This window comes from Tribolium castaneum, chromosome 7 (assembly GCF_031307605.1).
Source record: "Tribolium castaneum strain GA2 chromosome 7, icTriCast1.1, whole genome shotgun sequence".
Classification (NCBI taxonomy): Eukaryota; Metazoa; Arthropoda; class Insecta; order Coleoptera; family Tenebrionidae; genus Tribolium; species Tribolium castaneum.
The window spans coordinates 7,507,504-7,534,582 of NC_087400.1; the positions used below are offsets into that span (position 1 = coordinate 7,507,504).

The window sequence follows — 27,079 nt, forward strand, 5'->3', positions numbered from 1 at the left end:
AAAGCTCAGCAGTGCGCGACTAAGCTTTGCTCGGTACGGCCGAATCAAAGCTCGACTTTGCGAACACGTGAAGTGCTTAATGAAGCAAGCGCAGAAAGTTTATTTGTAAGTTTTTGAATCGAATTGGGTGCACGAGGACCTCATGTAAGTGGAAATTCGCCCCAGGGTTGGATTTGAATTGGAAATTGGGACGATGACCCACCTGTTATCCCAAGCAAAACTTGTTTACACAACTAAAATAGGCGAAATTTCCCTTTGTTTGCTCAATTCTACCATCATAATTGCAATTGTTATCATAAGTTTTACGGCCAACTAAAATTTGCATTTCGTATTAGAGGAGATAAACTCGAAAGTTATTTGATGTGCTTGAAATTTAAATTAGCTGAATTTTTAAGATTTGTGATAAGAGAGATCTGAAATGCAATATCATTCTGAGTAATTACTTGTTACGGAGAGATGACAATCAACTTCAATGCCCGAAGTGCAGAACACGCTGGAGTAATTTTGTCGCTGTAACCCGTTGAATTCACTGAAGTGATGATTTATTGTTCACACAGAAAAGGCAAAAATTGAACATTGGTATTTAAATATATCCAAATGTTCGGTTTGTAAATACCGCACGCAAAATAATACGTTATATTTATTTGAATTGTTACGTCAATAGTTCCACATTTCAGCAATAAATTTAATAATAAAATATATTCAGATAACAAACATTGGTTTGGTTAAAAAATCCAATTCTGTTTATTAAAAACATAAAATGAGGAACATCTGCTCTCCACACAGCTGTTTGTTTAATTGATTTTTTATTTATTTCTGTAGCTCATAATTAATTAGTTTTTATATTAATTTTTTATTATTCTACTTTTGTAAGTTTCTTTCTTTTTCTTATTGTAGTGTTTTGGTTTTCTGTTGTACAAACACATTCGCATAAAATACTCGTACTTTATTTTTCTACCCATTTTTTTATTTTATTTTTTTTATTTTTATCTTTAGCTTTGTCTGTTTATTTCCATCTAGTATTTTTTCGTTATTTTTGTTTCTAGTATATTTAGTTTACTTTTTTATAGTTTTCGAAGTTGTCAATTTTTTATTTTCTTTGCACATCATTTGGTGCATGCGGTTTTTGTTTATCTGTTTCCAAAAATGCCCAGCCTCCTCTAACTTTTTTTTTCAATTGTAACGGTATGTCACCTTATGTGAAAGAGCACTTTGCAAAGAATACAACGCACTCTTTGTTTTCTGAATATTTTTAAAGCCTACGCGATAAAAAAATTAAAACCAATTTTTATAAGTTAAAATTAGGCAAATCACACTAGCAATGATCCAAAATATTAAAAATTCATGCTACTATCGTTATGTCATCTCCCAGGAGGGGAACGGTGCCCATTTTGAACAATTGTTGCATTAAATAATGTTCAACTTATAAAATTGGTTTTTATTTTTTTATCACGTAGGCTTTGCAAAAATTCAAAAAACAAATAGAGCGTTATAATGCTTGCGAAAAGGGCATCCATACAATGTCACTTGACACACCATTACATTTGAAAAAAAAAAGTTAGAGGTGGCTGTGCATTTCTGACAACAGATAAACAAATACCATATGCACCAAATAGTAGGCAATAAAAAATTAAAATTGACCTGTGTTAGGAATTTTCACCAAAATTGCCTAAATCAAAGTTATGAATTTTATTCCAGTTAAAAATTCCACGCTGTATTTATTTGAATGGTTACGTCAATAGTTTCACATTTCAGCAATAAATTTAATAATAAAGTATATTCGGATAACAAACATTGGTTTGGTTAAAAATCCAATTCTGTTTATTAAAAACATAAACTGAGTAACATCTGCTCTCCACACAGCTGTTTGTTTAACTGATTTTTCATTTACTTCTCTAGCTTTTAATTATGTAATTAGTTTTTAGATTAATTTTTATGATCCTACTTTTGTTAGTTTCTTCCTTTTTCTTATTGTAATATTTTAGTTTGAATACATTGGTATAAAATACTTTATTTTTCTGCCCTATTCTTTTGATTACTGTGGCTTTAGTTTTTTTCTGTTTATTTCCATCTAGTATTTTTTTATTACTGCTTCTAGCATATTTAGTTTACTTTTTTACACTTTTCGAAGTTATACATTCTTTCAACTTTTTTTTAACTTCTGGTTTCTCTTAACACAAGTTTGCAATTAAATCTTCTGTTTTTTGGTTATTTACCTCTAGTTCTACATTTTCCTATTTTCTTATTTAGACGCACTGACGCCTTATCTTTGTGTAATTTCTTTTTTTTTATTTTCCTGTTCTCTTTTCAAAGTATTGTTTAAACTCAGTTTTCTTAATTTCTTGTAATTTTTCGTTTCATCTATAGTTGTACAATGTATTTTTAATTGATTCTCATCTAGTCGTCTGTGAAATTCTCAAGTAAAATCAGATAATGGCGCTCATAAAACTATTAATAGGCATTTAGACATCGAATATTACTATTCTCCATTTATTTAATCTCGAATTCGGAAATAAGTTTCGACAATAAAAGTGTTTTCTTACAGAGTGTAACATTTTAACAAAGTTTTTTAAAGAAATTAACTGGATTTCACAACTGACAGATTTGACATTTATTGACAGAGGATTCAACTACGCAGAGCGCCATTTTTTTTTATAGGTAAACCAATTTCAAAGTTAACTAGATGAGAATCATTTAAAAACACATTGTATAATTTTATGTAATTAAATTTTTAACTTTCGCTTTTGATTTTTACAGTATTTTGTAGATTTCTAATTATTATATGTTTGCCTTAATATGTCTTTAGTTTTTTACTTTATTTCTAGTGTTTGTTCAGATTTTGCATTTTTTGTTGTTTTTTGAGTCTAGTCTCTTCTATGGTTTTGAGACGTTTGTTAGTCGCACTGTATAATTTTTTTTATTTTTTAGTTTTATGTAACTACCTACTTATTATGCTAATTTTGCACTTTATATTCAAAATAAAATATTTTTTTAGTTTTTGTTGATTTGCTTTACATTTTTTTACCTTGTTCATTTAAGTTTTGAAGAGTATTTAGTATATTTTTTAAATTTTGGTTTAATTTAATTTAATTAAGTTTTTGTGTATACTTGATGTAATAAGTTTCAAGTAAAGTGTACATTTTATATTTTCTAGCTTTTAAAGTTTTTAAAGTTTTTAAAACTTTTTTCGTAATAATTTAAAGTTTCTTAATGTACATTTTTGTTTTTCTCTACATTGATTTTGCAATTTAAAATTAAATATGTAAATACATGGTTTTAAATCGTTGATTTGTAGTTTTTTTCTCTAATTTTATTTTTCTCTAAGTTCTAATTATAGCTTGGTCTTCAGTTTTGTTTAAATTTACATTTCTCAAGTTCTTCTAAGTTTTATCAAAATCTTTTGTTATCTTAATTTAACGTTTTTTTGTTTTTTTTACTTTTATTATTATTTTTTCTTGTTGTTTTTTCAGTCAGTGATTCTACACTTATCACAATATGAGACTATTAAATTCACATTTCCTAGTAATTAAGTAACGATCTTTGCAATTGATTTTTCTGTTCCCTAGCAGTTGAATGTTTTTGCCTTGTAATTTGAAACAAATAGTACATATATTTCGCTAATTAAAGCTAAGTTGGTAACAAAGCTTCCTTGTAAATTAATTCCACATCTAACTACAATTTCAGCCATCTTAGCGTAACAGCTAATGAAATAAAACTTGTGACAATAATTTCGTAATGAGTTTCGTAATGAATGTCAGTCTCTATAACCATATTAGAATATTCATCCTTGCGTACACAAACTCCGTAAACCGCAAGAATCAATTTTGTTGCATTGTCCCTTCGCAAACTGGGCTTGGATTGGATTGTGATAGTTGGAGTCGTAAAAGAAATTTATCTGTCGGAATTAATCATAGCAATATATGGATTTATCGACCGATTGCACAAAGGAAGTTGAGCAATAATTTCAAGTGCGCGTTTTACACACACGACGGCCTGAAACATGTCCTTTTGTTTTTGCTGAAAAAGGGTCATTTTATATAAACCCAATTATGCGAGCGTACCTCTCCGGTTTAAGAGCCCTGCCATTACACGACCCTTTTTTATCTAGTTAATAGGACGAATTGAATTTGCCCGAATTTGGGATTAAACTTTCACTTTTACTGCCCTGTCAGAAAAGGGTGGGTGACTGACAAAAAGCCAAACTGTTTTGATGAAAAATTTCTGCGCGAGTATTTTAAACAATTTAATCTCTCGACGTCAAAGGACTGCTGAAAGATATCCAAAGTAATTTAGTGGAGCCTTTACATAACATTCCAATGAATTCACTCTTTGAGATTCGTTCAAATAACTGCATTTCAAAGAGATCAATTTTCTTTTTGCCACAATTTTTTTCGCCACTAAATACTAGAAATTTCATTTGGTTGTGTTGCTCCCAATAGAGCTGTCTTTGAATAATCCCGTCATGTCTCGATTAAAGAAGCCTTCAGAATGTCGACTAGCCTGCGCTTCTAATTGGATCCAACTAAAGGTGGTTGTTTCACGAGAATTGCTCTTTATTTTCAGACGCGAAACGAAGCAACAAAACCTTCGGTACGGAAGTACAAAATTAACGAAGAATTCACTAATTGTAAGAACACGAGATCTAAACAAATAATATTTCAGTCTTGTGGACGAGTTGATCGAAAATCAATACGAAACACGAACACGCTGATAACTTTTTAAATATTTAAAATGCTCACAGTGTAAACACTTCCTTGCCTGGAAAAGTTTAATGAGTCTACATGTTTTTCCCGTCCTTAGACTCACGTCCTAACAAGTGATTTGCGTCAATTACTCAATATTTGATGCGAATTCGTTACAATTTTTGGAATATTTTAAAACCTGTTTCGTCTGTTTTTATTTAACACCTCACAAGTTCTGTTTACGTTTTTTGTCAAGGTTATGGGTCAGTAAACTTATTTTTGGTTTTAGTGATACATTAAGTTGGTTTTGCTCTTTAGATATGAAATTAACTAATGGATTTCAGCTTTATTAGGTTTAGAAGATTAATAAATACATCAATTTGGAACACATTATTTATAATCTATCAAAAACTGTACTTTATACATGTATTTCTAATTCTGATACCAACCTCAATAAAACTGCCGCTGGACATAAAATTTGATCTTATAACTAATTAATTTTGCCTATTATTAAGTTTAGAAGATTAAACTTTCATCGGCAAATTTGACCTTGATTTGGAACACATATTATTCGTTACCTAACTATACTATTTACGCATTTCTGATACCTACTGGAATAAAATTTAATTAGGGAAAAAGTCCTATAACTAATGGATTTTGACTATTGCTAGAATTAGAAGATTAACTTTCATTGTCCAATTTGTCCTGGGTAACCACATTAATTTGGAATATACAGGGTGGCTGAAATGTATGGATATAGTTAAATATCTTGAGAACGATTTAACAGAGAATCCTGAAATTTAAGAAACAGTTAAGAGTGTTTAAATCCTATCATCTGAGAGCTTTTTCAAATTTCTATCGTCATTTATTTTAAAAATATAAGGCTAACTTGATTTTTTTAAACGGAAAGGAGGGTCAGATTTAATCGTTTTTAAAAGAACCTTTTTTCCTGAGTTCAGTGATGTTACATAATACCCACCTTTACTTTTATTAAAAAGTAAAAAAAATAAAATTAAAAAATTTTCTGGGATAGTAAAACTAAGTTAACTTTGAAAATACTACTGCTAGCGATATTTGTCACTCGTATATTAGCCAAAAATTAAACTTGGGTGTAATAATTTGTTTAATAATAGCACATTTAAGTAAAACTGAGCAAAAAATATTCTCATGTTTATCATGGAGTCAGAACGCCAAGAAGTTAGTGGAAATCATTTTGAACATCTTTTGTAGCATAAAAATCGAGTATTTTGTGTTTAAATTTTTTTAATTAAAAAATTTTTATAGTTAAAAGGGTTATTTTAACATTGTTTTTTAACTTTTCAATGTTTAAACAACAAAGAGGTAATTATAGATAAAGACAACATTTTCAAGGTTAACAAAATTTTGCATTTTTCAAAATTTTCAATTTTTTTTTAGGTTTCGATTAAATTAAGGTATGCATGTGTTATATCATAGAACTCAGGAAAAAAACTTTTCTCAAAAATATTAAATTTCACCCTTGTTAAAAAATAACAAGTTACCCTTGTATCTGAAGAACATATGGAGATAGAAATTTAATAAATATCTGAAACGCTAGAAATTATATGCTCTTTAGCATACACCAAATTTCAATACGTTTTGATGAATCATTTTTATAATCTTTAACTGTATCCATAATTTTTAGCGACCCTGTATATTATTTATTATTTAACAAAATACGTATTTCTAATACTTAATTACCTTAATAAAACTGTCTTTGGACATAAAATTTGATTATTTGATCTTATAATTAACGAATTTTGACTATTTTTAAGTTTAGAATATTAAATTTTCATTGGCAAATTTAACCTAGAGTTAAATTTGGAACTCATACAGGGTGACCCAAGGCTGCATAATCGGTCTAGAACTTTTTTATTATTTGAAATGTTGTTATGCCGTTTTTACTGTCCGATAGATCGACTAAAATCCACACACCAAAAATACTTTTATTGTACACAAGGTGTTGTATACTGAGTGGTGACCCAAAGTTACATTTTTTAAAAGGAACATTTTATATATTTTTGCATAATTGGATTTTAGTCCAATAATGTAACTTTATATAAACTTTTATGGGTCTATCTCTTTTCGTTTTGGAATTATTCAACTTTCGTTATAAAAAAAAAACAATTTTTGAAAAATCACTGCAAAGTCGCCTATGAATATTTTCCAAAAAATTGCAACGTTCATTTATGTATTAAGTAATAATTAGATTACTAATGTAATTAGTCACATTACTACATATCAAAAAATAAATTACCATTTAACTTATCAAATTCTAGGATAACAAATTTTCTTGTAAAATCTTTTTTTTTTTTTTAAATCTTGAAAAATATTTTAAATTTGTTATGCAAGCTCTATACTGTTAGAAAGCTTATCAAAAATGTTATTGATACATAAAAAATACAGAGTGTTCCATTTGAAAAAAGAAGTTATTCAACTTTTTGCGTTTTGGCACACTCTGTATATTATCAGCGTGCTTTAACTAAAAATCGTCTATTTGCTAAAACCACAAGGTATTTTTAATTTTTCTGTTGCAAATTTATCGGAAAATATTCGTAAGCAATTTCGCAGCAATTTTTTAAAAATTGGTCTTAGGGTGTTCCATTTAAAAAAATATAACTTTGGTCCACCAACCTGTATATAACTTCCTGTGTATAATAAAAATATTTTTGGTTTGTAGACTTCAAGTTGATCTATCGGATAATAAAAGCATGGCAATATTTCAAATAGCAAAAAAGTTATGGACTGATTCCGCAACCTTGGGTCAGCCTGTATTATTCGTTAACTAACAAAAAATATACTACATACGTATTTCTGATACCTATCACAATTAAACTGTCTTTGGAAATTAAGTTTAATCTAACGAATTTTGACTATTATTTGACAAATTTGATATTGATAACCAAATCAATTCGGAACACTATTCATTTCCTAACAAAAAATATTCTACACACTTATCACTGGTATTTAAATAAACTGTTTTTAGGCACAAAATGAAACAAAAAGTCTTCTAAGTAAGTGTTATTAAATGATATACTTATATGTATTGGCAACTTTAACCTTGAAGATCCACAACAATTTGGAACAGATATTAGGTTATTTACTTAACAAATATAGTGGATTATTGCCAAGTTTTGGTTTGCCAGTTGATTTGTTAAACTTTGTAATAGTTTTCCAAGTACGTTTTAAATTTGGAAAATTTTATTCCGCTTTTTGATTATTGTAATTTGAACATCTATAATTATCGAAACGCCGCCTTTTTCCCAGCAAACCTCTGCAATTATTTTACAATTACTCTTCCTCGTAGAGTGCACTTAATCGCCGGTTATTTTCTCGAATTACACTTGAAAAAACCAAAAACCTGTGAAACCCCAGCCTGACAAAATCCCAAACGTATTCGCGTGCGTCCAAACAAATCAAAATGACGCACTCTCATTAATTACTAGTCAATTCATCACCTCTTTACTTTATTAGCCACCTGTTTACCTTGAACAGCCTCGAAACGGTCTCTAAAACCTCCAATTTTGTTTCAGATCACTCGCTATGCAGATGGCGTCGTAAAAATTCTTCATTTCTTTCGAAAAACAGTGCAGAAATGTTCGTCCTGAGTGTCCTCTTCACCGTTCTAGTGTCTTACGGGAACTGTTGTGATCTCGAACAATTCTTTAGTGAAAAGCAAGTGAGCGTCGAAGAGAGCGCCTCGACGTCTCAGATTGTGTTTCGAGGTTTCACGATCGCCTCGGAGGCGACGCCGAATGATCTACGAGGCGTCTTCACGGCCTACTTTGAACTAATAAACACGTATAAGGGCGCCGAGGCGCTCGAAGCTTGGGGCGCCGATAATTACAGGTCGGTAATTAAACCATCCTCCATCATATTTATTACGAGCTATTTTTATTCAACTGCCGCTAAAAATAGCAGTTGCACGCTTTGTTTTGCAAATACTCGACGGATTTGTCATTTAATTGATTGCTTCTCTATTGACAGCAAGACAAACTCGTTTTCATTGCCATTTGAGTAATAGAAAAAATATCGTTTATGCCTCAACTAAATAAATGTAATTGCGTTCCGCAATTTTTTAACTGCACTTTTGGAAAATTCATGAAAAATTAGGTTACCCTCATTTTTTTATTTTAATAGATTTTCAGTATTAAGGCCAAAAAAAGCAATTTTTGATCGCGTGACGTAGTAGGCCGTGCGACGCCCACTTCAAAGCGCGCATGCGCATACGACAATGATAGAATGATTAAAGAAGGTCTGGGCGCTGCTTTTCATGATTTATATCAACTAATTTAGGTTAATTTTTGTATTTCTTAACTTGTTTATGCTGTGTTTGCTTATTGTCATCACATAATTGCTTACACACACCACTTAAAACACGCTAAACGTCATATGACATGAACATAACCTAGCGTTTGATTTGCGCTTGCGTTATTTTGTTACGTCAGGTTAGCGAACCAATCAAAAAGCTAGTGGGTGGTTCTCGGCCTGTGACGTCAGGATGACTTAAAATTCATTTTTTAGGCATTCTTGCAATTTTTTGGGCATAGATCTTGTAAAAATTGTTTTGTTTTTTTTGAAGTTTTATTAGATATAAAAAAATCTACGTTTTGCGGGGCCAGCCCATTGAACAACACTGTCTTTATTGAAATCAGTTCAAAAGTTTTTTGATTTTTTTGGAATACAAAATCAGGATACAATTGCGAGTGTGAAAAATTAATTTTTAATTTGGCTCGGCACGAAATTGGCGTTAATGTTTCATTTTTGTGTTGAGTGTGCAAGTTTTATTTCACGAGCAACCCATTAATTCCACTTAAACGTTTCCCGAGTGCTCCTTTGAGGTTACTTTTCGTTTTAATAGCCTTGTTTTAGCACTATGTGTTCTCTTGTAACATTGCATCTCCAATCAGAGAGCCATTAGAAGCTTAATTAATAAAAAAATTGCGAACGCGAGAACGCAATTCTTTGCTGCAAACATAAACAGGAAACTTTTTCCACGTCGCGTCAAACAATTCGCACATTTTTCTTCCGACACTGATTGATGGCTGAAACTTTCATGTTTTCATTAAATTTAATTTTGAACGTTGGAGACAGGATGAATAAAGTATTTGTGCAAATAGGGATTCTTTTAAACGTGGGCAAATACCGGGCCTCTTTAAATTGGTTTTAAAATAGTGTCAATAGTTTGCCCACTAAAAGCTTTTTCCCGACGCTGTTTGTCGAGAAAACAAACGGTTTTTTCGGTGAATAAACACGACTTTTGTTATTAAAGATATGGAATTTGTCAATCGATTGAATCCGGACGTTTATGTTGTGATCAAATTTATCAAACCGGACAAGTATTGAGATATTTACTGGAAATGGACGTCTAGAAATTGTTATTTCGCCAATAAATAATTTAAAATAAAGCGACGACGATACAACAAAACTAAGAAGAAATAATGTGATTTATTACTCCTGGAGCAGCGTAATATTGCACTAGAAGAATTATGACTTGCTGGCGCTTATTTTTATTAACAATTTTAGCGGTTGCTTCGAAATAGAATTCTCGACTTGAGGAGAATATAACTAGGTTAAATGCTCCCTAATTGTCACCACAAAACGTAAAAATTCAATTTGAAGACTCATTTATCAGATAACTGCAAAACATGAATTGATGGATCTAACAACCACAACGTTAATTGCATAATTCATGAACTGTGAAGCCTAATTACAGCCAATGTAATCCAAATATGATTTTATGGAGATCAGCTAATGGCCTGTAACTGTTTTAACTTCTTGTAGCGTTTATTTTTTATTACACAATAATGCCGAGTCAGCATGTGTGCCGATATTTTTCCTCTTAACGTCGAACGCATTTTGATTTTTCAGACGAATAAACGTCACATTCCTGACACGACCGTCTGGAGAGTGCTCGGAAGGCAGCCAAGTCCCTCGGGAGTACATCATATTTTGTAATCTGGTGAATGACGAACTACGAGCGACTTCAGTAGCTAAATGGGATGAAAGTGCGGATCAAAGGGTCTGGGCAGCATTAGGTAACTATTGTCTCTCGAAAAATGATATCATCTGTCGCAAAATCGATGAACGAGAACAGTTTTGAAATTTTTCCAAGAAGTAAATTACGCGTAATTAGAAATACCGAAAGAGAAACAACTTTTGCTAAATTAACTGTCGCAATTAGAGCCAAGAATTTTAGCCGTTCGTTGTGTTTTATTGGAGTTCTGTGGAAAAAATTAAAACAAACAAATAAATATGGCTTTGCCACATTTAGTTGTTGTTAATTAAACTGTGTTTGAAATACAATAAACGAGAATTTTAACTGACTCATGTTAGTTGAATGACTGTTCGAACTATGGATATCTAAAACTAAGGATGTGAAACGACGTACAAATAAAACGTCCTCGTCCTCGATAGTTCCGTTATTGTCACCAGAGGCGCAGTTGTTCCGTTACCGCTCAAGTTTTCAGAGCAACAATTTTATAAAAATAGTATAAAAATAACGGTTAGCACAAGGCGAATAAAAAAATACAGACAGATAGAGCAGTAAATTCTCAATAGTAGGAGATAAAAATAATGCAAAAATTATATCCTAAACTATATTTAAAAAAATTTTAAAGTTTTACTAATTTGCACTCTGTCCCCTATTTTTCAAAACGCTGCGAATACGGTTACAGATACAAGAAAAATGTCAGGAAGAAAGTTGTTGAGAATTAAATTTTCTAAAAAAAAGTCCGCGAGACCATATTTTTATCTTCAACCATTTAGGCCTCAAACTCATTCAAAGACGCTCAAGGGACGGATTTATTTCATTTTGCCGGTGGTCAAGTATTAGAAAGTGAATTTATACCTAAACCGTTGGAGATATAAATATGATGTCGCGGACTTTTTTATAGAAAATTTAATTCTCTACAACTTCGGTTCTTACACACTTTTGTATCTTCAACCGTATTTGCTGCGTTTGCAAAAATATCAGGTGGAACGCAAATTCATGATTTTTAGCGATAATTTTTTGCGCACCATCGCCTATTTATCAAAACGCTGCGAATACGGTCGAAGATATAAAAAATTGTAAGGAATGAGGTTATAGAGAATTAAATTTGCTACAAAAAAGTCCGCGACACCATATTTGTATCTTCAAGGATTTAGGTATAAATTCACTTTCAATACTTGACCATTGGCAAATTGATGGAAATTCGTCGCTTGAGCGTCTTTAGGGCCTAAACCGGTGAAGATAAAGATATGATCCCGCTGACTTTTTTAAAGAAAATTTAATTCTCTACAACTTTCTTCTGAACATTATTCTTGTATCTTTAACCGTGATCACAGCGTTTTGAAAAATACGGGACAAAACGCAAATTTTAAATTTTAAATAAATTTTTTCTCATGTTTATCATGAAAATTTTAGTCGTCAGTTTTTCTCAGCTTGTTGAGAATACAAAACTCAACATTTCTGCATTTTTTTCCAAGTAATTAGTGAATTGGTTAAATTTAAATTAATTTAAAACGATTTGTCACCGAGACGTTATAACGTTCAAAGCGCCCTCATTTTACTCTGCTGTACTATTTTTGTTGGGTCGATTTTGTATCTCGTTTCGTCTCCTTAGTTATAGTCCTCCGTAGTCCGAACACCTCAGTTTTTAAAAAAGTCAAGCATTAAATCTTCACCCAACTATTATTTATCTGCATTTCAAAGGACCATCGCCAATAACCAACCGTAAATCCCCGAAATGAGCGAGCTTGTAATTGCTTTAGTAGCTCCTTATTTCCGTAACAGGGCGCTTGGAGCTTTTCCGCCACAAAGCTCATTACAGGCAATTTCTTCCAAGTTCTTTGTCTCGCCAAATTTATTTCAGCACATCCTTATATGTGAAAACCCAATTTATGCATTTGTAAATTTCTTGACGCCACAAGATGGAGCTATTGTCATTTGGAAAGCTCACTTCCCCATTGTTTCGTCTCGCGATAAAAACCACCTTTGTTTTTTCTAGACAAAAGCTCATTGGAGCGAGCTTTTTACTCACTCTCTCAGCCCGAGAGGTAAAAACCTCACTTAGGCGTCAATCAATCCGAGGCAAAAAAATCAAAACATTTGGAAATCAGATTGTGACCGAAAAATGGATGAGTGCACAAAACGCGGATTTATTACGACGTCTGAAACGCGAAAGTTGTCTCGTGTGATGTTCTTTACATTGCAGTTCCGTGACCTATTTCCCATAATCGAATTTGAATTTTTGTGTTTTCGCAAATCTCTACGTTTGCAAAAAATTAACTCGAACTAATTGTGTGCCCGAGCTAATCTCTTCCCTGGCCATAAATTAAATTTCGCCCAATTAAAACACAATGTAGCACCGAAAGAGCTCGGGAAGTACTTAACGATATAATTTACGACAGCTTTAACAACGTTACAGTAAGATGGTGTTATATACACGTGTTTTTAAATTAAAAATGTAACGAAATTGTGGAAAACTTAGAACGAGGCAAGCAGTAAAGTTTCGTTACGACTTCTTTTTGTGCACCTACTGTTGGAAGCTTACATTGTCTGCAAGAGCAGAGGTTTTGAATTAGCAAATGTAAACGAAAAATAATTAACGGGCTTCAGAGCTTTTGTTTGTATTTTATTGTCGGGCGGCGGGAGATTTAATTGTTTCTTTGTCATTCAGATTGGGCCAGAGATGTATCACGGCTTGCAAATTTGCATACATTTATGGAGACTGTAGCTCGAAACAAATTGTTACAAAAAAGCTTTTATTCACTACACAGCCAAGTTTAATGAATGTTTTTATTTCGTTTTTATTCTAAATACGGTAGTTGGTTATTAAGTTACCAAAAAATTATGCTAAACATGAAAAATTTTACAAATAAAATACACAGCTTGAATTATTGTTTTTAATGCTTTCTGCGAGATGTTGGATATACATACACATCCACAACCTGCGAAACGCAGTTTTTCAATATTATGGGTCTGTTTATTAAAATTAATACTGGATTAAACTAATTTGAAATGAAGCCATTTATTTTGCATTGACAAAGATCAAGTTAATCGCATATTAAAATTTAATTGCAAATGTTTTGTAATCCGGCCTTAAATTTTGTAGTGACTCAGTTTTTTCGATTTTCAGTCTCTTAATATTTCATATATGCCCTAATTTTTTAGTATTGATTTAATTTATTTAATCTTTGCTTTTAATGTTTTAGTTTTTTTTATTCATTTCTTTTTTGTTTAGTTATTCATTTTTTAGGTTTTAGTTTGTCTAGTTTTCAATTTTTTAGTGTTTCGCATGATTTCGGCATCTCAGCTTACACTTTGTTAATTATTTAGATCTAAAGTGTTTTTCACTTTTTTAGTTTTTTGTTTAGTTTTTTGTCTATGTTTCTTACTAGTTTTCAGGACTTTCAGTAGTTTTAATCAGTTTTTGCTTTTTTACGATTGTGAATCTGCCAATTTATAGTGTTTCAGTATTTACGAGTAATATACAGAGTGCTCAAAAACTGGCGCACCAACTCAGTGATACGTTGTTGAGAAGCATATGTAGATTACGGGAAAAATCTCGAAAAAAGTCCCAAAGTCTTATTTTAAATAAGATGTGCAACTAAAAACTTTTTTGTTAACATCTTCAGTTTTCATTATTTTTTAAAGTTTTTATGGATGACACTAAGTAATCGGTCTATAAAACAATGATGAATAATTATTTTTAAATTTACTATAAGTCTTTAGCAGTTTTTTAAATTAAAAAAATTAAAATTTATCCAAAAAATCACAATGTGTAGACGTGCCAACACTGGGAATTATTTCTTAAGAACCGTTTCAAGAACAATTTATTTTTATTGTTGATCAAATTCTATTACGATCACGATACTTAGACAACGTTGCCACATATCATTTATTTAAAATTCATTATTTATCAAAAACTTTAATAAAACATCTTTTACTATTTTTACTTTTATATGTAAGCAATTCTCTACCACAATTTTTTATTTTGTTAAGTTTTTTAATTTTTGCTTCTAATTTTTAAGTGTTCTCTAATTTCTCGGTTTCTTAGTTTCTGTCGTTCACTTTTACAGTATTTTCGTTTTACATCTTATAGTTGTTTTTAGTTTTTCAGTTTTTTAATTGATTTGTTTCTTATTTGTTTTGTTATTAATTTCTTTTATCAGGTTTTTAGTTTTTCATATATTGTCCGGTTTTCAATTCCTTTGTTTTTTGCAAGTTATCCATTTTCTTAATTATCTACTTCTTATGTGTTTAGTTTTCTGCTTTTTTTAATTTTTAATTTTATTTTAATTTTTTATTTTCTTTTACCAGTTTTTAAAATCTCCACAGGTTAAGTCTTTTTAGTCTTTAATTTTTGCTGCTTGGATTTTTAAATTTCAAAAGTTTATAGATATTTCAAAATTTTTCAATTTTTTATTTTAATATTTTATTTTTTTATTTTTGTAGATTCCTTAGTTTCTAGTACTAACTTGTTGACTTCTCACTGTTTCAGTTTCTTAACTGATGTTTACTTATTTACTGACTTTTTCGTTATTTTTTTAAAGTATTTGAATTTCTTAGTTTCTTAATCTTTCTTTCTTAGCAGTTATTAGGATTCCCAGATTTATCACTGTGTTATTTTTTCTACATGTTTTCTCCTAGTTTTAAAGTATTTTACTATTTCGATTTATCAGTTCTCTTAGGTCTTTTTACCTTTTAACTTCTTAGTGTTGAAGTTACTTCTCTGTTTCTTAGTCTCTTAGTCTTTTAATCTATCGATTTGTTGGTTTCTCAATGTTTAATTCTTTTATTGGTCTATCAGTTTAAGGTTATCTTTCCAGTTTTTCAGTGTAATTTTTTTTACCAGCTTATTAGTTTAAATTTTTTTTTTCGAATTTCGTAACTCACTAGTCTCTTATTTGTTGTATTATGCTAATTTTTTAGTATCTCAAGTTTTTGAGTTTTTCCGGTTTTTACTTTTTAGATACTTACTTTCTAGTAACGTTTTGGCTTTTCATTTTATTAGCTTCATAATTCTTTAGTTGGTTAGTGATTACTTTTTTAGTATTTTTAGTTTCTAAATTTTCCTTTATTATTATTTTTTTTACATTTCTAGTGTTTACATTTTTTTGCCAGTCTTCTAATTGTTGTTGTATTTCCTTTGTTATTATTTAATATATAGCGATTTTACTCTTATCAATATTACTTTGAGAAATAAAATAAAATAGCTAACTCCTTGTTTCTCGAATTAATTTCTCGAAAATTTAGATCTTATTTCTGATGTACTTGTTTGTGTGACACCATAATATCATCTCGAACAACAGATTGTACAATGTGTTCAAAAATGGTTGCTCATCAAGTTGACTATGGAATTCAAATTCAATGTGCTGCTTCGTCTAAATCACTATTGTAGTTGCTCTGTCAAACATTAATTATTAGCTTTTAACTCATTTTTTTGGCATTTTTCGACAAAAAGTTTGTTTCAAGTGTAGGGTTTTTCTTGATTTGTATTTTATATTTCCGTGTTTTTTGTTGTTGTGTATTCTTTGTTTTTGGATTCGCAGCCTTTTTGCATAATTTTGACGGATCTGTCATTTTGACGGCATTTGCTATTTAAATTAAGCGGCACATTACGTTTAAATTTCATAGGTGGCTTGATGAACAGCCATTTTTGAACACATTGTAATAGTAATGAAGAAGTAATTAGATTCAATTTTTTGCTCATACGGTGTAACTTTTTAGCCAGCATGTATATTATTTGGTGATTTATCTCGAGTTCTGAAGTCCCTGTAGCCCCTAATTAATCTCCGCTATCAAAGTCGTGTTCCGCGACCGCATTATTGCCTCCCTTTCTTTGCCTCCGTCAACTCGGCAAGAGTTAACGGAATAATTTATCCTTCTCCCATAAGTCTCCCAATTCTATCCTCCCTAATCCCGGTGTATTGTGCATTAATCCGGTTCACTTCCAGGCTGGAGTTCGTGGAGCGATTGGTCCGCATGCAGCGTTAGCTGTTCCTCCGGGATCCAGCAACGCACCCGCCACTGTCTTATCTCGGACTGTCCCGGATTCAACGTGGAACAGCGACACTGCAATCTGTTCGGGTACGAAGAAGAACTTAATTATGTTTAGTGTTGTTGTTGTATCTCCCGGATTTGGCTTAAGCACAACGACGAAAAAATTACGCGCTAGAAAGAGTCCGGAGTTTTTGCCGGGCTTTGGGAGACGTTAAGTAGATAATAAATTGGACTGTTTTGTAATAAAAATGGGGATTTGTGTTGTACAAATGGCCCCGGCTGGATTCTGCCGCTCTGACGCTTCAATTTCGCGCTTTGGACGACGAAAGTGATATTTGGATTGGGGGAAATGGGGCGGGAGCTTGGGAGAACAGCGATTTACTGATTATATTCATAAATTATGAGTATGGGAACAACACTAGAAGCTAAGTGCCTGCTATTAACAGACGTTTGGGTTATTTATTGTGCGAGCACACTTAATGAATTGATAATTAAACTGCTACTTATTTACACACACTTGAAGCAAGAACATAAAAAAAATTATATCGTGTTTACTAAATAATAATGCTTGTCTGTTCCTATATTGAATTTTTTTAAATTTATTTAAATTATTGGGATTTTCACTCACTATAGAATTTAATGCCTCGCTACCTTGAAATTTTACACCAAACTTAAAGTTTCGATGTCGTAGACCCCAAATCTTAAATTTCAAACTACCACTCTAATTAATTTGCAATTCTATACCAACACAAAAAATTTCATTACTCTTATATTTTTACTAAAAACATTGTCGGTAAAAAATTATTTACGCAGTCAAGTAGCCCCAAGCTAAGCTAAAATGAAATTTTTGTCGGCTGGAAGATCAATATTTCTTTGGGATAAAGCTTCAACCAAATCCCAAACAATATTAATTAAATTTTGTAGTCACTTTTTCCATGTTTGCTAATATTCAAGTTACAAAGTAAACCCTTAGTGGCTTTGGGAAAAAAAATGTTAAGTGTAGATACTTAATCGAATTGAAATTATGGTCACCTATAAAGAAACTCCAGCGGGAAGATTTTTTTTTGATGCTTCCAATTGTTCGCAACATAGTATATTATACGGTGCGTTCAAAAATCTTTAGATCAACTCTTGCTGTGAAATTTAGATTGACAGGTTTTTATTGCTTTGATAGGTAATCGTTTTATTCTGTTGAAATGTCAAATGCGCTTTTTGCAATTTTCTCAAACGCCAGTATTTTCATAAGTACGTAGTAATCCTAAGAAATCAACATACGTTCAAAATTTCACAGCAACAGTTGATCTAGAGACTTTTTGAACGCACTGTATTACAAGAGATAGAAATGCATCATTACATGCGAGTGAGAATTCTGACTCACGAGTGCACATTCTGACTCACGAGTGCACATTCTGACTCACGAGTGCGCATTCTGACACACGAGTGTGCATTCTGACTCACGAGTGCGCTTGCTCACGAGTGGAACACTTCTCACGAGCTTTATAATAGCATTTCGCTCACGTGTGATATACGACGTTTTATCGTACAGGTGCATTGTAAAAAAAAATCTACGAAATTCAAGTAAATATCCTCCTGTAATATTAGAATAGTTTTCATAGTGACCTGTGTTGCTATATTTATGAAATAAACAATCTCATTGTTTTCCCCAATTTTCTCCAGATTTACTCACTTGTGAGTAGAACTGACAGCTTTATTTCTCATGTGAGAGAAATTTGATTTCTCTCGCCGACATCTATGGTATAATGTACAGTTACGATAAAAAAGAATGAAACCCTAAAACCGCAGCCACAAATCTTTTCGATATAATGTGTACGTCTGGCTAATTTATAAATTAGCTGGACAGTTTTTAGATTAACTTGTTTGTTGAAATTTACACCTAAAAGATTTTAGTCGAACTTTTGCTTTGCACTCCGGCCTGGTTGGTAGGGGTGTCGTTTTTTTATCGTGACTGTAGCTAAAAAACTATACCTGTAAGATAAAATGTTTTTTTAAGCACTATAAATATTCTCGAATCAAATGTTTACATTTGCAGAATTATTATTCCATTAATCTGTTTAAGATGATTTTATTTAAAAAGCTACAATTCTAGAACATTAAAAATAGAGCCTTTCTTTGTTCCTCATTACTATGAAGAAAAAAATTTTGAAACATAATTTAATAAGCATTTTTGTTGTGACAGTGTCACTTTAAAAATTTCTGTGAAGTGTAAATTTTAGTTTTACAAAAAAAATGTTTTATCACTTTTCGTTCAGTGATAAAATTAGGAAACTAGAGCTTCAAATGCTCATACAAGAAGCGTCTTTCCTTTTTTTTTAACTTATTTTACATATTTTTTTGCTACTTGTGAGGCTCGATTTTTTTAAATTTTTCTTAAAAACATTTTCAATAAAAATGTTATTTACACTGATGTAGCCTCAAGCAAGCAAATTATATTTCTTCGGTCATCTTAAACAATTTTTTTATAAACATTAAATAAATTTTTTATAAGCTGTGTACAACAGCCTAATTTTTTCCCCGTTTGTGAACAAGCAAGCCACAAAGTAAACCCTCAGTTGCTTTGGGAAAAAAGGATTTCAAGTAGACATTAAATCGAGTTGAAATTATGCTCACCTATAAGAAGCTCCAGAGGGGAGATTTTTTTTGTTGCGAGCTTTTTCGGGGCATCTAATGCTCCCAACTGTCTGAAATTTATTGTAATTTTTGTTGCATAAAAAATTCATTTCCTTCTTATAAAATATTACATGATTTTATTTGAAAAGCTACAAAACCGCGCTTTGAAATAAAGCTTCTTTGTTTCTCATTTAAATATTTATTATTTATTCAGTAGTTTTGCAATTTGGAACAAATTTTAATAAGAATTTCCGGTTTGTGGTTGTGACAACTGCATTTTCTCTCTAAAAGTTATAAAATCTTAAACTTTGATTAAAAAGAAAACTCATTTCTTCTATCACTTTTTATTTTGTGTTCAAATCAGTTTGTATTTTTTTCAGTGAACTAACCCTAGTAGCACACTTATAAGCTAATGAGCTTACTGTTAGTTAACCACCTTATCTAACCGTTATCTTTCAATTATATTTCAATTGCATAATTTGTATAAACAAATTACTGTCATCAGGAATTAAAGTATTACTATTTTCAAAATCGTATTGTTTGTTTTTTTCGTTGTTTTCTCAGTTTGGGACAAATTTTCCAAACCCAGCTTAACATTGTAGGATTAATGGGTCGGCAGGTAGAAAGTGAGAAAACATTCTTGGAATAATTTGCTTTGGTTTTGACAAATTCATTTTATTTGTGGTCAAAACTAAAATACATTTAGGCAAGCGTTTTCAGTTTTCAATTAAGAAAATTAAAATTGTACTTTACTTACATGATAAACAAAAAATATGGATGATTATTCACGTGGTTGCAACACGAAGAAATAAAGAAAAAGCAAAAATCACTGTTGAATGCAATTTACTAACAACAAACTAGATAATTTTAAATTATATAACCAAAAACTTTTTACATCATTTATTTTGCTTTGTAATTATTGTTATAAAATGCCGGCGAATACTAAATATAACCGTAACATAACCATGCTTAGATCACCGATATATAAACTGAATCTAGCATACGCTATATTGCGTCACATAAATGGCAGTTATATAATCTTTTATTATTATTATTAACTCATAACCTTTGCTGTATACGCTAGACATAACCATGGTTAGATAACTGATCTAGCTAGGGCCATATTGCTTAAGAAACATAACGGTTATGTAACCGTAATATAGCCATGGTTATATAGGTTAAATATAACTGTGGTTAGATAACCGTTATATATGCTAAGTCTAACATAACTTATGGTTAAATTTGTGTATTGCGGTTATATAACGTTATATAACCGAAATATAACTCATTATTATTATATATTATGCTATTATGCTATATATTATGCTATATTATTATTATTATATATATATTATTATTATTATCATTATCAGTACAGTTGTGCTACTAGGGAAAGTTTTAAATACATATTCATGCAAGGATTTTTGTCTAAATAAATGACCCATTCGCTTTGTATTTATGTGACATACTTTTTACGAGTGCATCATTTTTTATTTTTTGATTTTTTCTTCGTTGCAAAGAGAATCAAAATTGTGTTCCAAACCATAGTATGTTTTTCCACATTTTTTTTTCAAATTGTAGGAACAAATATACTAATCACTATTTCAACACAACCCTACGAAAGTCTGTTTGCAGAATGGTCATAGAAATTTACAAGAGAGAAAGAAAAATTAACGTTCTCAAACAATAAAAAAAAGATTTTTGTTCCTTCAAACAATCGTATCTATCTCTGATTACCCAGATAAGGTTTTAGATATTGAATTACTAATTGTGGTTCATTGGGTCTTAGACTAAATAACCAAGTATTTTATTTACTAAAGATGGAATTAAAAGTGATTACTATTTTCACAGAATACAAAGGCTGGTCTTCCACCATTAATTTTTTTATTGGAATAATTTAGCTACATCAGATCGCTGCTGAACTTTAATTTTCTGTACCTTAAAATCTTACACCAAACATAAAGTTTTAATGTCTTAAGCTTCAACGTACCAATTAATTTGTTACTTTCATTACGAAAAGTGGGATGTTATGATTGAAAACATTTTAGCCATTTAACCCCAAGCTGAGAAGCTAAAACGAAATTTTTGTCGGCTGGAGAAACATTATTTTTTCACGGTAAAGCTTGAGCTAAATCCTAAACAATTTTTTGCCAATATTAATTACATTTTTAGTAATTTTTTGCAAACAAGCAAGTCACAAAGTAAACCCTCATTTGCTTTAGGAAAAAAAGATTCTAAAGCAGCTTCAGAGGGAAGATTTAAAATTTATTTGTAATTTTTACTTTCGAGTTAACTCTTAAGAGAGCGTTAAAAATCGGGTTTTTCTCCATGTTTTTTTTCAGTTGTGACGAGACCGTCAACCCTCTGGCTCTGGAAGAGAGCCGCTTTTTCCACCCTTCAAAAGATCGTTGGCAGACGGTGCCAAACCGTCCGACAGCATGGCGTCTAAAACCCAATTCGTACATTTGGGTGCCCTCAATGCAACTATTCCCCGACGCCAAGATTCGACCATTCCCCCGCGAATTCGCCCTCTTTGTCACCCTCCGAGTGCAAAACGTAAGTTATAAAAATGTACCCCGAGAAAGCCTTTTTTATAGATCGTGAGCCTCGATTTATCTTCATTGAATTTTCTATTATCGCTGATAAAGAAACTCTACACATGCCGCTTTTTGTCCCTTCCTCTTGTTCTCCACCCATCAATCATCCCTCTGACGGGTTTTTTTCTTTCGTTTATTATTTTCCGTTCATGCAAGTGTCGTTGTGAGACAGCGAACACCTGCGAGTTGGAAAAATGCGTTTTGTTTTTAAATTTTCATTTCGAGACTTCATTAAATGAAATTATCCCGGCGCATCCACCATTCTGTTAACTGCGATAATCAACTAACATAAAATGAACACATGCTGTTTCTCGTGCAATGCTTGAATACTAACAAAGCCAGGAAATAATATAGTGGAAAGTTTAAAATGACGAGTTTTAACTGAATTTATTCCGTAAAACAGTCACGATATGGTGACGGACGATGGAACTGAGCGCTCGTAAAATTACCAGTTTTTATCTCTTTGTGGCGTTTCAAACATTAAAAAGGAAATTGAACTTCGAACGCCATAACGTGCTTCTAGTACACATCGAGCGTTTTATTTTGGAAAAGTATACCAAATTCACAAGAATCACCACTTTTTACTCCAAGACACAAAATACTGTGTCTTTTATTTACTTTCCAATCAAAGTAGGCTGAGACTTTTAAATTAAGTTGGCAATATTGAATAATCTAAAAATATGATTCAATGTTTCCAACTTAATTTTCAAGTTACATAACACTTAATACACCTATATCTACTTGGTATAAAACGAACGGTATTTTCAATTTCCGTTAAAACGTTAAAACAGGTAAAATAACTTGCCAATATCTTTAATAATCTCGACTAGTAAAGGCCCTCACTTGCTGTCTTTCGTTTACCAATTTATCAATTATTCACACGTTTTTCATTGTTTATCTGCAAAAAAATACATCCAAAAATCGCACTGCCACTTGTATTTCTTTATAACTTTATTTTATTAGTATTTATTAGCGACGTCACAAAGCAATGGCGCCAAAATTAAAATAATTTTTTTCTAACAAGTTACGAAAGTAGATGACATCTATTTTATTTTGGGAAACTAATTTTTGGTGTAAAAACAATAAAATAATAGTATGGTCGTATATAATAATATAATGTAAGTTTCATTTTATGTATATTATTACATATTATATTATATTTATACAGGTTGTAAATGAAATAAGTACATTAGTTTTAACTAGTAATAGAACTCGTCAGGTCAAACAATTTTTCCTAATAACTTTTTTTTAAGTTTTAGTTTTTGGCTTAAAATTATTTTAAAATCTTACTTATTTCGCTTACATCCTGTAGTATCTCTATGCATGCGACTTTTTCCAAAAATTGGCTACAGTTCCTTAAAATAATTATAAATTTATTTACGTAAAAAAGTTGCTACAAAAAATATTTTTTTTTTCTTTAAAACAAACAGTGCGTAATTAGTGTTTTGTGCCAAAAAATACGTAGAAAACTGTCGTTGGCCCCAAAAATTCAAGCCCTTAGGCATCGTATGTTCCAGAACATAACACTAGAAGAATTTTGTTTATTGGCGTATATTTTGCCAATATTGCTAATAATTTACAAAATTATGTCAAAAATGACATTATTTTTGACAAGTTTTAAGAATTTGAACTAAGTTTTAGACCAAAAATCAAATATTGCTTTCTATTTTTATTAAACTAAAATGAAAAAATCATCAAATTTAGTCGAAAATGACCAAATATTTACCCTTTCCAGCGTTTATTCAATAAAAATACAACTATTGCGCCCAATTTCTTAAAAAGTAACATTATTGTGGCAAGTTTTGAGGATTTAAATACATTTTTTAACAAAAGAAACTAGTTTTTTTTCTGTTTTTATTAAATTAGAACGAAAAAATCTCCAACTTCGATCGGAAATGACCAAAAATTTACTTATTCAGCAAGAATTCAATTATTGAGCAAAATTTCTTAAGATATAAGCTAATAAGTCACAGAATTATGTCAAAAATGAGATTATTTTTGCAAGTCCTGAAAATTTGAAGACGTTTTTAGACTAAAAATTAGTTTGTCTTCCTGTTTTTATTAAACTCGAGCTAACAAGTCACCAAAATTTGATAGAAAATGACCAAAAATTTACCTTTCTAAGCACTTATTCAGCAAAAATTCAAGTATTGCGCAAAATTTCTAAACAAGTAAGCCAATAAATCACTGAATTATGTCAAAAATGACATTATTCTTGCAAGTTATAAGGATTTAAACACATTTATTAACCAAAAGACAAGTTTTTTCTCCTGTTTTTATTAAACTAGAATACTAAAAAATTACCAAATTTGGTAAAAAATGACCAAAAATTTACCTTTTCTAGCGTTTATTTAATAAAAACTCAACTTTTGCACCCAATTTCTTAAAAAGTAACATTATTTTGGCCAATTCTGAGAATTTAATTACATTTTTTTACAAAAAAACTAGTTTTTTTCTGTTTTTATTAAATTAGAACGAAAAAATCACACCAAATTTGGTCGAAAATGGCCAAAAATTTACTTATTTATTAAGAATTCAATTACTGAGCAAAATTTCTTAAGATGTAAGCCAATAAATCACAGAATTATGTCAAAAATGACATTATTTTTGCAAGTCCTGGAAATTTAGTCCAAAAATTAGGTTTTTTTTTCTGTTTTTATTAAACTCGGACTAACAAATCATTAAATTTGGTTGAAAAAGACCAAAATTTTACATTTTCTAAACGTTTATTTAGCAAAAACTCAATTATTGTGCAAAATTTCTTAAAATTAGCTTACATTTAATCACAGAATTATGTAAAAAATGACATTATTTTTTGTAAGTTCTAAGGCTTTCAACACGTTTTTTAATCAAAAAATAAGTTTTTTCTCTTGTTTTTATTAAAGTAGAAGATAAAAAAAACACTAAATTTGGTAAAAAATGACCAAAAATCTACCTTTTCTAGTGTTTATTCATTAAAAACTCAATTATTGCGACCAATTTCTTAAAAAGTAAAAAATTAATCACAGAATTATGTTAAAAATGACGTTAATTTTGCAAGTTCTGAGAAACTGATCTCATGGACTACATATTTAATCTCAAATGCAGAATCTGTATGACAATTAGTTTTTGAGGTACTGTAAAAAATAATAAAAAAATTGCTGTTCATCAAGCTTTTCAAATTTTGGAAAGTAGTGCTGCTAGAAAACTGGCCAAGAAAATGAAAAAAAAATTATAAATAGGACATAGAACAAATGTATGTATTGGTAAAATTTTTACGAGGAAGCAGTCCAGGTGTAGTTATTTGTAATGTTAGTTTCCTAATCCTTTAACATTTGGTTTTGTAAGCATTTATTTAAAAAAAAATGGGGATTTCACACGTAATTTTACCAAAATAGCAAAGCACGATGGGCACCATCTTCAGCCTGCGTTCGCGCCGCCGCCAGGACACCTACCTGTCCCTTGAAATCGCAGGAATTGACCTGAAATTAATCCACGCCGCCTCCAACGGCACCGACGTGGTGCGGATACCGTCCCAGCTGGGGGACGGCCTGTGGCACCAGATCGCCATAAGGTAACTTTAGCCACTTTATGCGCATGCGCTAATTTTTTACCCGACCTGACCTGTAACACTGTTGCCAACCCAATGTAATTGAATGCATTTGCTTCCCCGTTCCAGCATCCGGGATGACAGCGTGGTTGATAGCTACGTGGATTGCGAATGGTCCCGGACTGACATTTTGAGGTCTCACACCCTCGACATCCCCGACGATTCCGACCTGATCATCGGTTATCTGTTTACGGTAATTAACGTTATCTCTGGAGCTTAACGCAATATCCCTTTGAGTTAGGACAGTTTAATTGACCCCCGCTTATATTTTCGCTGGATTTTTAGGGCGATTTGGAGCAGCTTTCGATAGTTCCTGATCCGAGACTTGTCAGTTTGCAATGTTCCTCTCTCCGAACACCGATTATCGATCCGAGTGTCAAAGACGTCGAAGAATCAAAGCCGAAAAAAAGCATAAAACACCCCAAGCAAACAAGAACAAAAAGTGATAACTAATCAAAAATTATTTAATTAGTACAATCGATACATATTTGTATTTACGATTAAATGTTTAAATGTTTTCATTAATTTATTAAAGAATTGTTGTACCTGCATGACAATAGGCACTTGTTACTAAAACACGTTTCGTGTAATTTAAGTTGGTAGACATGGACAATAAAATTGTGTGTGTCATCGGAGGAAGAGTTTATTTCTTGTTATTTGCTTTGACGTTGTAGTCGAGATTTAACTGTTTTTAAATAAATATTTGACTGAAATGGAATTGTGTTAATTCGTAACGTTTGAATTTTAATTAAATGTGGAACGTGTCGGGGCGCTTTTAACAAAGTTCAATTAAATAACGTGGAAAGAAATTTGTTTTATCTGATGCGAAATCGATATCGGGGGAATTTTTGCGGCTGACAGCTTAATTTATTTTATTTACGAAGAGCACGGCCGTGAAAACGAATGCTTTGGTCACATATTGAGACGTTTTGGAGAATGATCAAAAAAATTTTATTAAACGTAAATTTACAGAGTACTGAAGTGTGTTCAAAAACTGATTGAGTTGTTATTAATGAAACCAAGACCGCAAAAGTTTAGACGCGAATGAATTAATGACTCAAAAATTAAAAAAAAAACAGGCTAAAATAAATTACGGGCTTGTAAGAAACACAGTACTACCAAGACAAATTAAGGATTAAAAATTCAGAAATAATAAAAATTTTGAATTTAATCTAGATTTAATCTAGATTTAAAGATTTGGTGAGTCATTGATAAGGGCGTGCTTGATTGCACCTACACTGTTAAAGACATCGAAATGAATCAAATGGCACTGCAAATGGAAAGTCAAAGTGCACGTTCTAAAATTATTTTGCCCTATACAGGGTGTTTCATTTTTACAGTGCAGCCTTTAACATAGTTTTTTAAATGGCACCCCCTGTATATTTGTACATATTTAAATGTGCACTTTTTTAGGTTTATAAATCAGTTTGGTTTTTGCAATTTGCTTTAACTGTCCAGAAGTTATTTAATTTTTTCTACAATTTAGTGCGTCTGCATGCTCATAATTACAAAATCGCAGTGCGCTTGGTTTTCAAGATATTGAGTTGGAATTTTGTCTATGTGTAAACAACTGTCG

At 31.2% G+C, this 27,079-nt stretch overlaps 1 protein-coding gene across 2 annotated transcripts; it reads left to right on the forward strand.

The window, feature by feature from the left end:
* LOC100142103 (uncharacterized protein) lies at nucleotides 1-26,216 on the forward strand. 2 transcript variants are annotated; one of them, XM_008193032.3, is made up of 8 exons: nucleotides 1-144; nucleotides 8,234-8,549; nucleotides 10,572-10,738; nucleotides 16,644-16,776; nucleotides 21,660-21,873; nucleotides 25,292-25,467; nucleotides 25,573-25,696; nucleotides 25,789-26,216. In XM_008193032.3, the coding sequence occupies exons 2-8, from the start codon at nucleotides 8,296-8,298 to the stop codon at nucleotides 25,954-25,956; spliced, it is 1,236 nt and encodes a 411-aa protein (XP_008191254.1). In that variant the 5' UTR covers nucleotides 1-144; nucleotides 8,234-8,295; the 3' UTR covers nucleotides 25,957-26,216. The 2 variants fall into 2 exon arrangements, with proteins under 2 accessions (XP_008191254.1, XP_001811794.1); XM_001811742.4 differs by having other exon boundaries at nucleotides 13-105.
* The last annotated feature ends 863 nt before the right edge of the window (nucleotides 26,217-27,079 follow it).

Bases quoted from the DNA above. Each gene is read 5' to 3' on its own strand.
- LOC100142103 (XM_008193032.3), top strand. From the start codon at position 8,296: ATGTTCGTCCTGAGTGTCCTCTTCACCGTTCTAGTGTCTTACGGGAAC. The intron at 21,874-25,291 runs GTAAGTTATAAA...TTACCAAAATAG, and splicing joins TCACCCTCCGAGTGCAAAAC to CAAAGCACGATGGGCACCAT. The intron at 25,697-25,788 runs GTAATTAACGTT...CTGGATTTTTAG, and splicing joins TCATCGGTTATCTGTTTACG to GGCGATTTGGAGCAGCTTTC.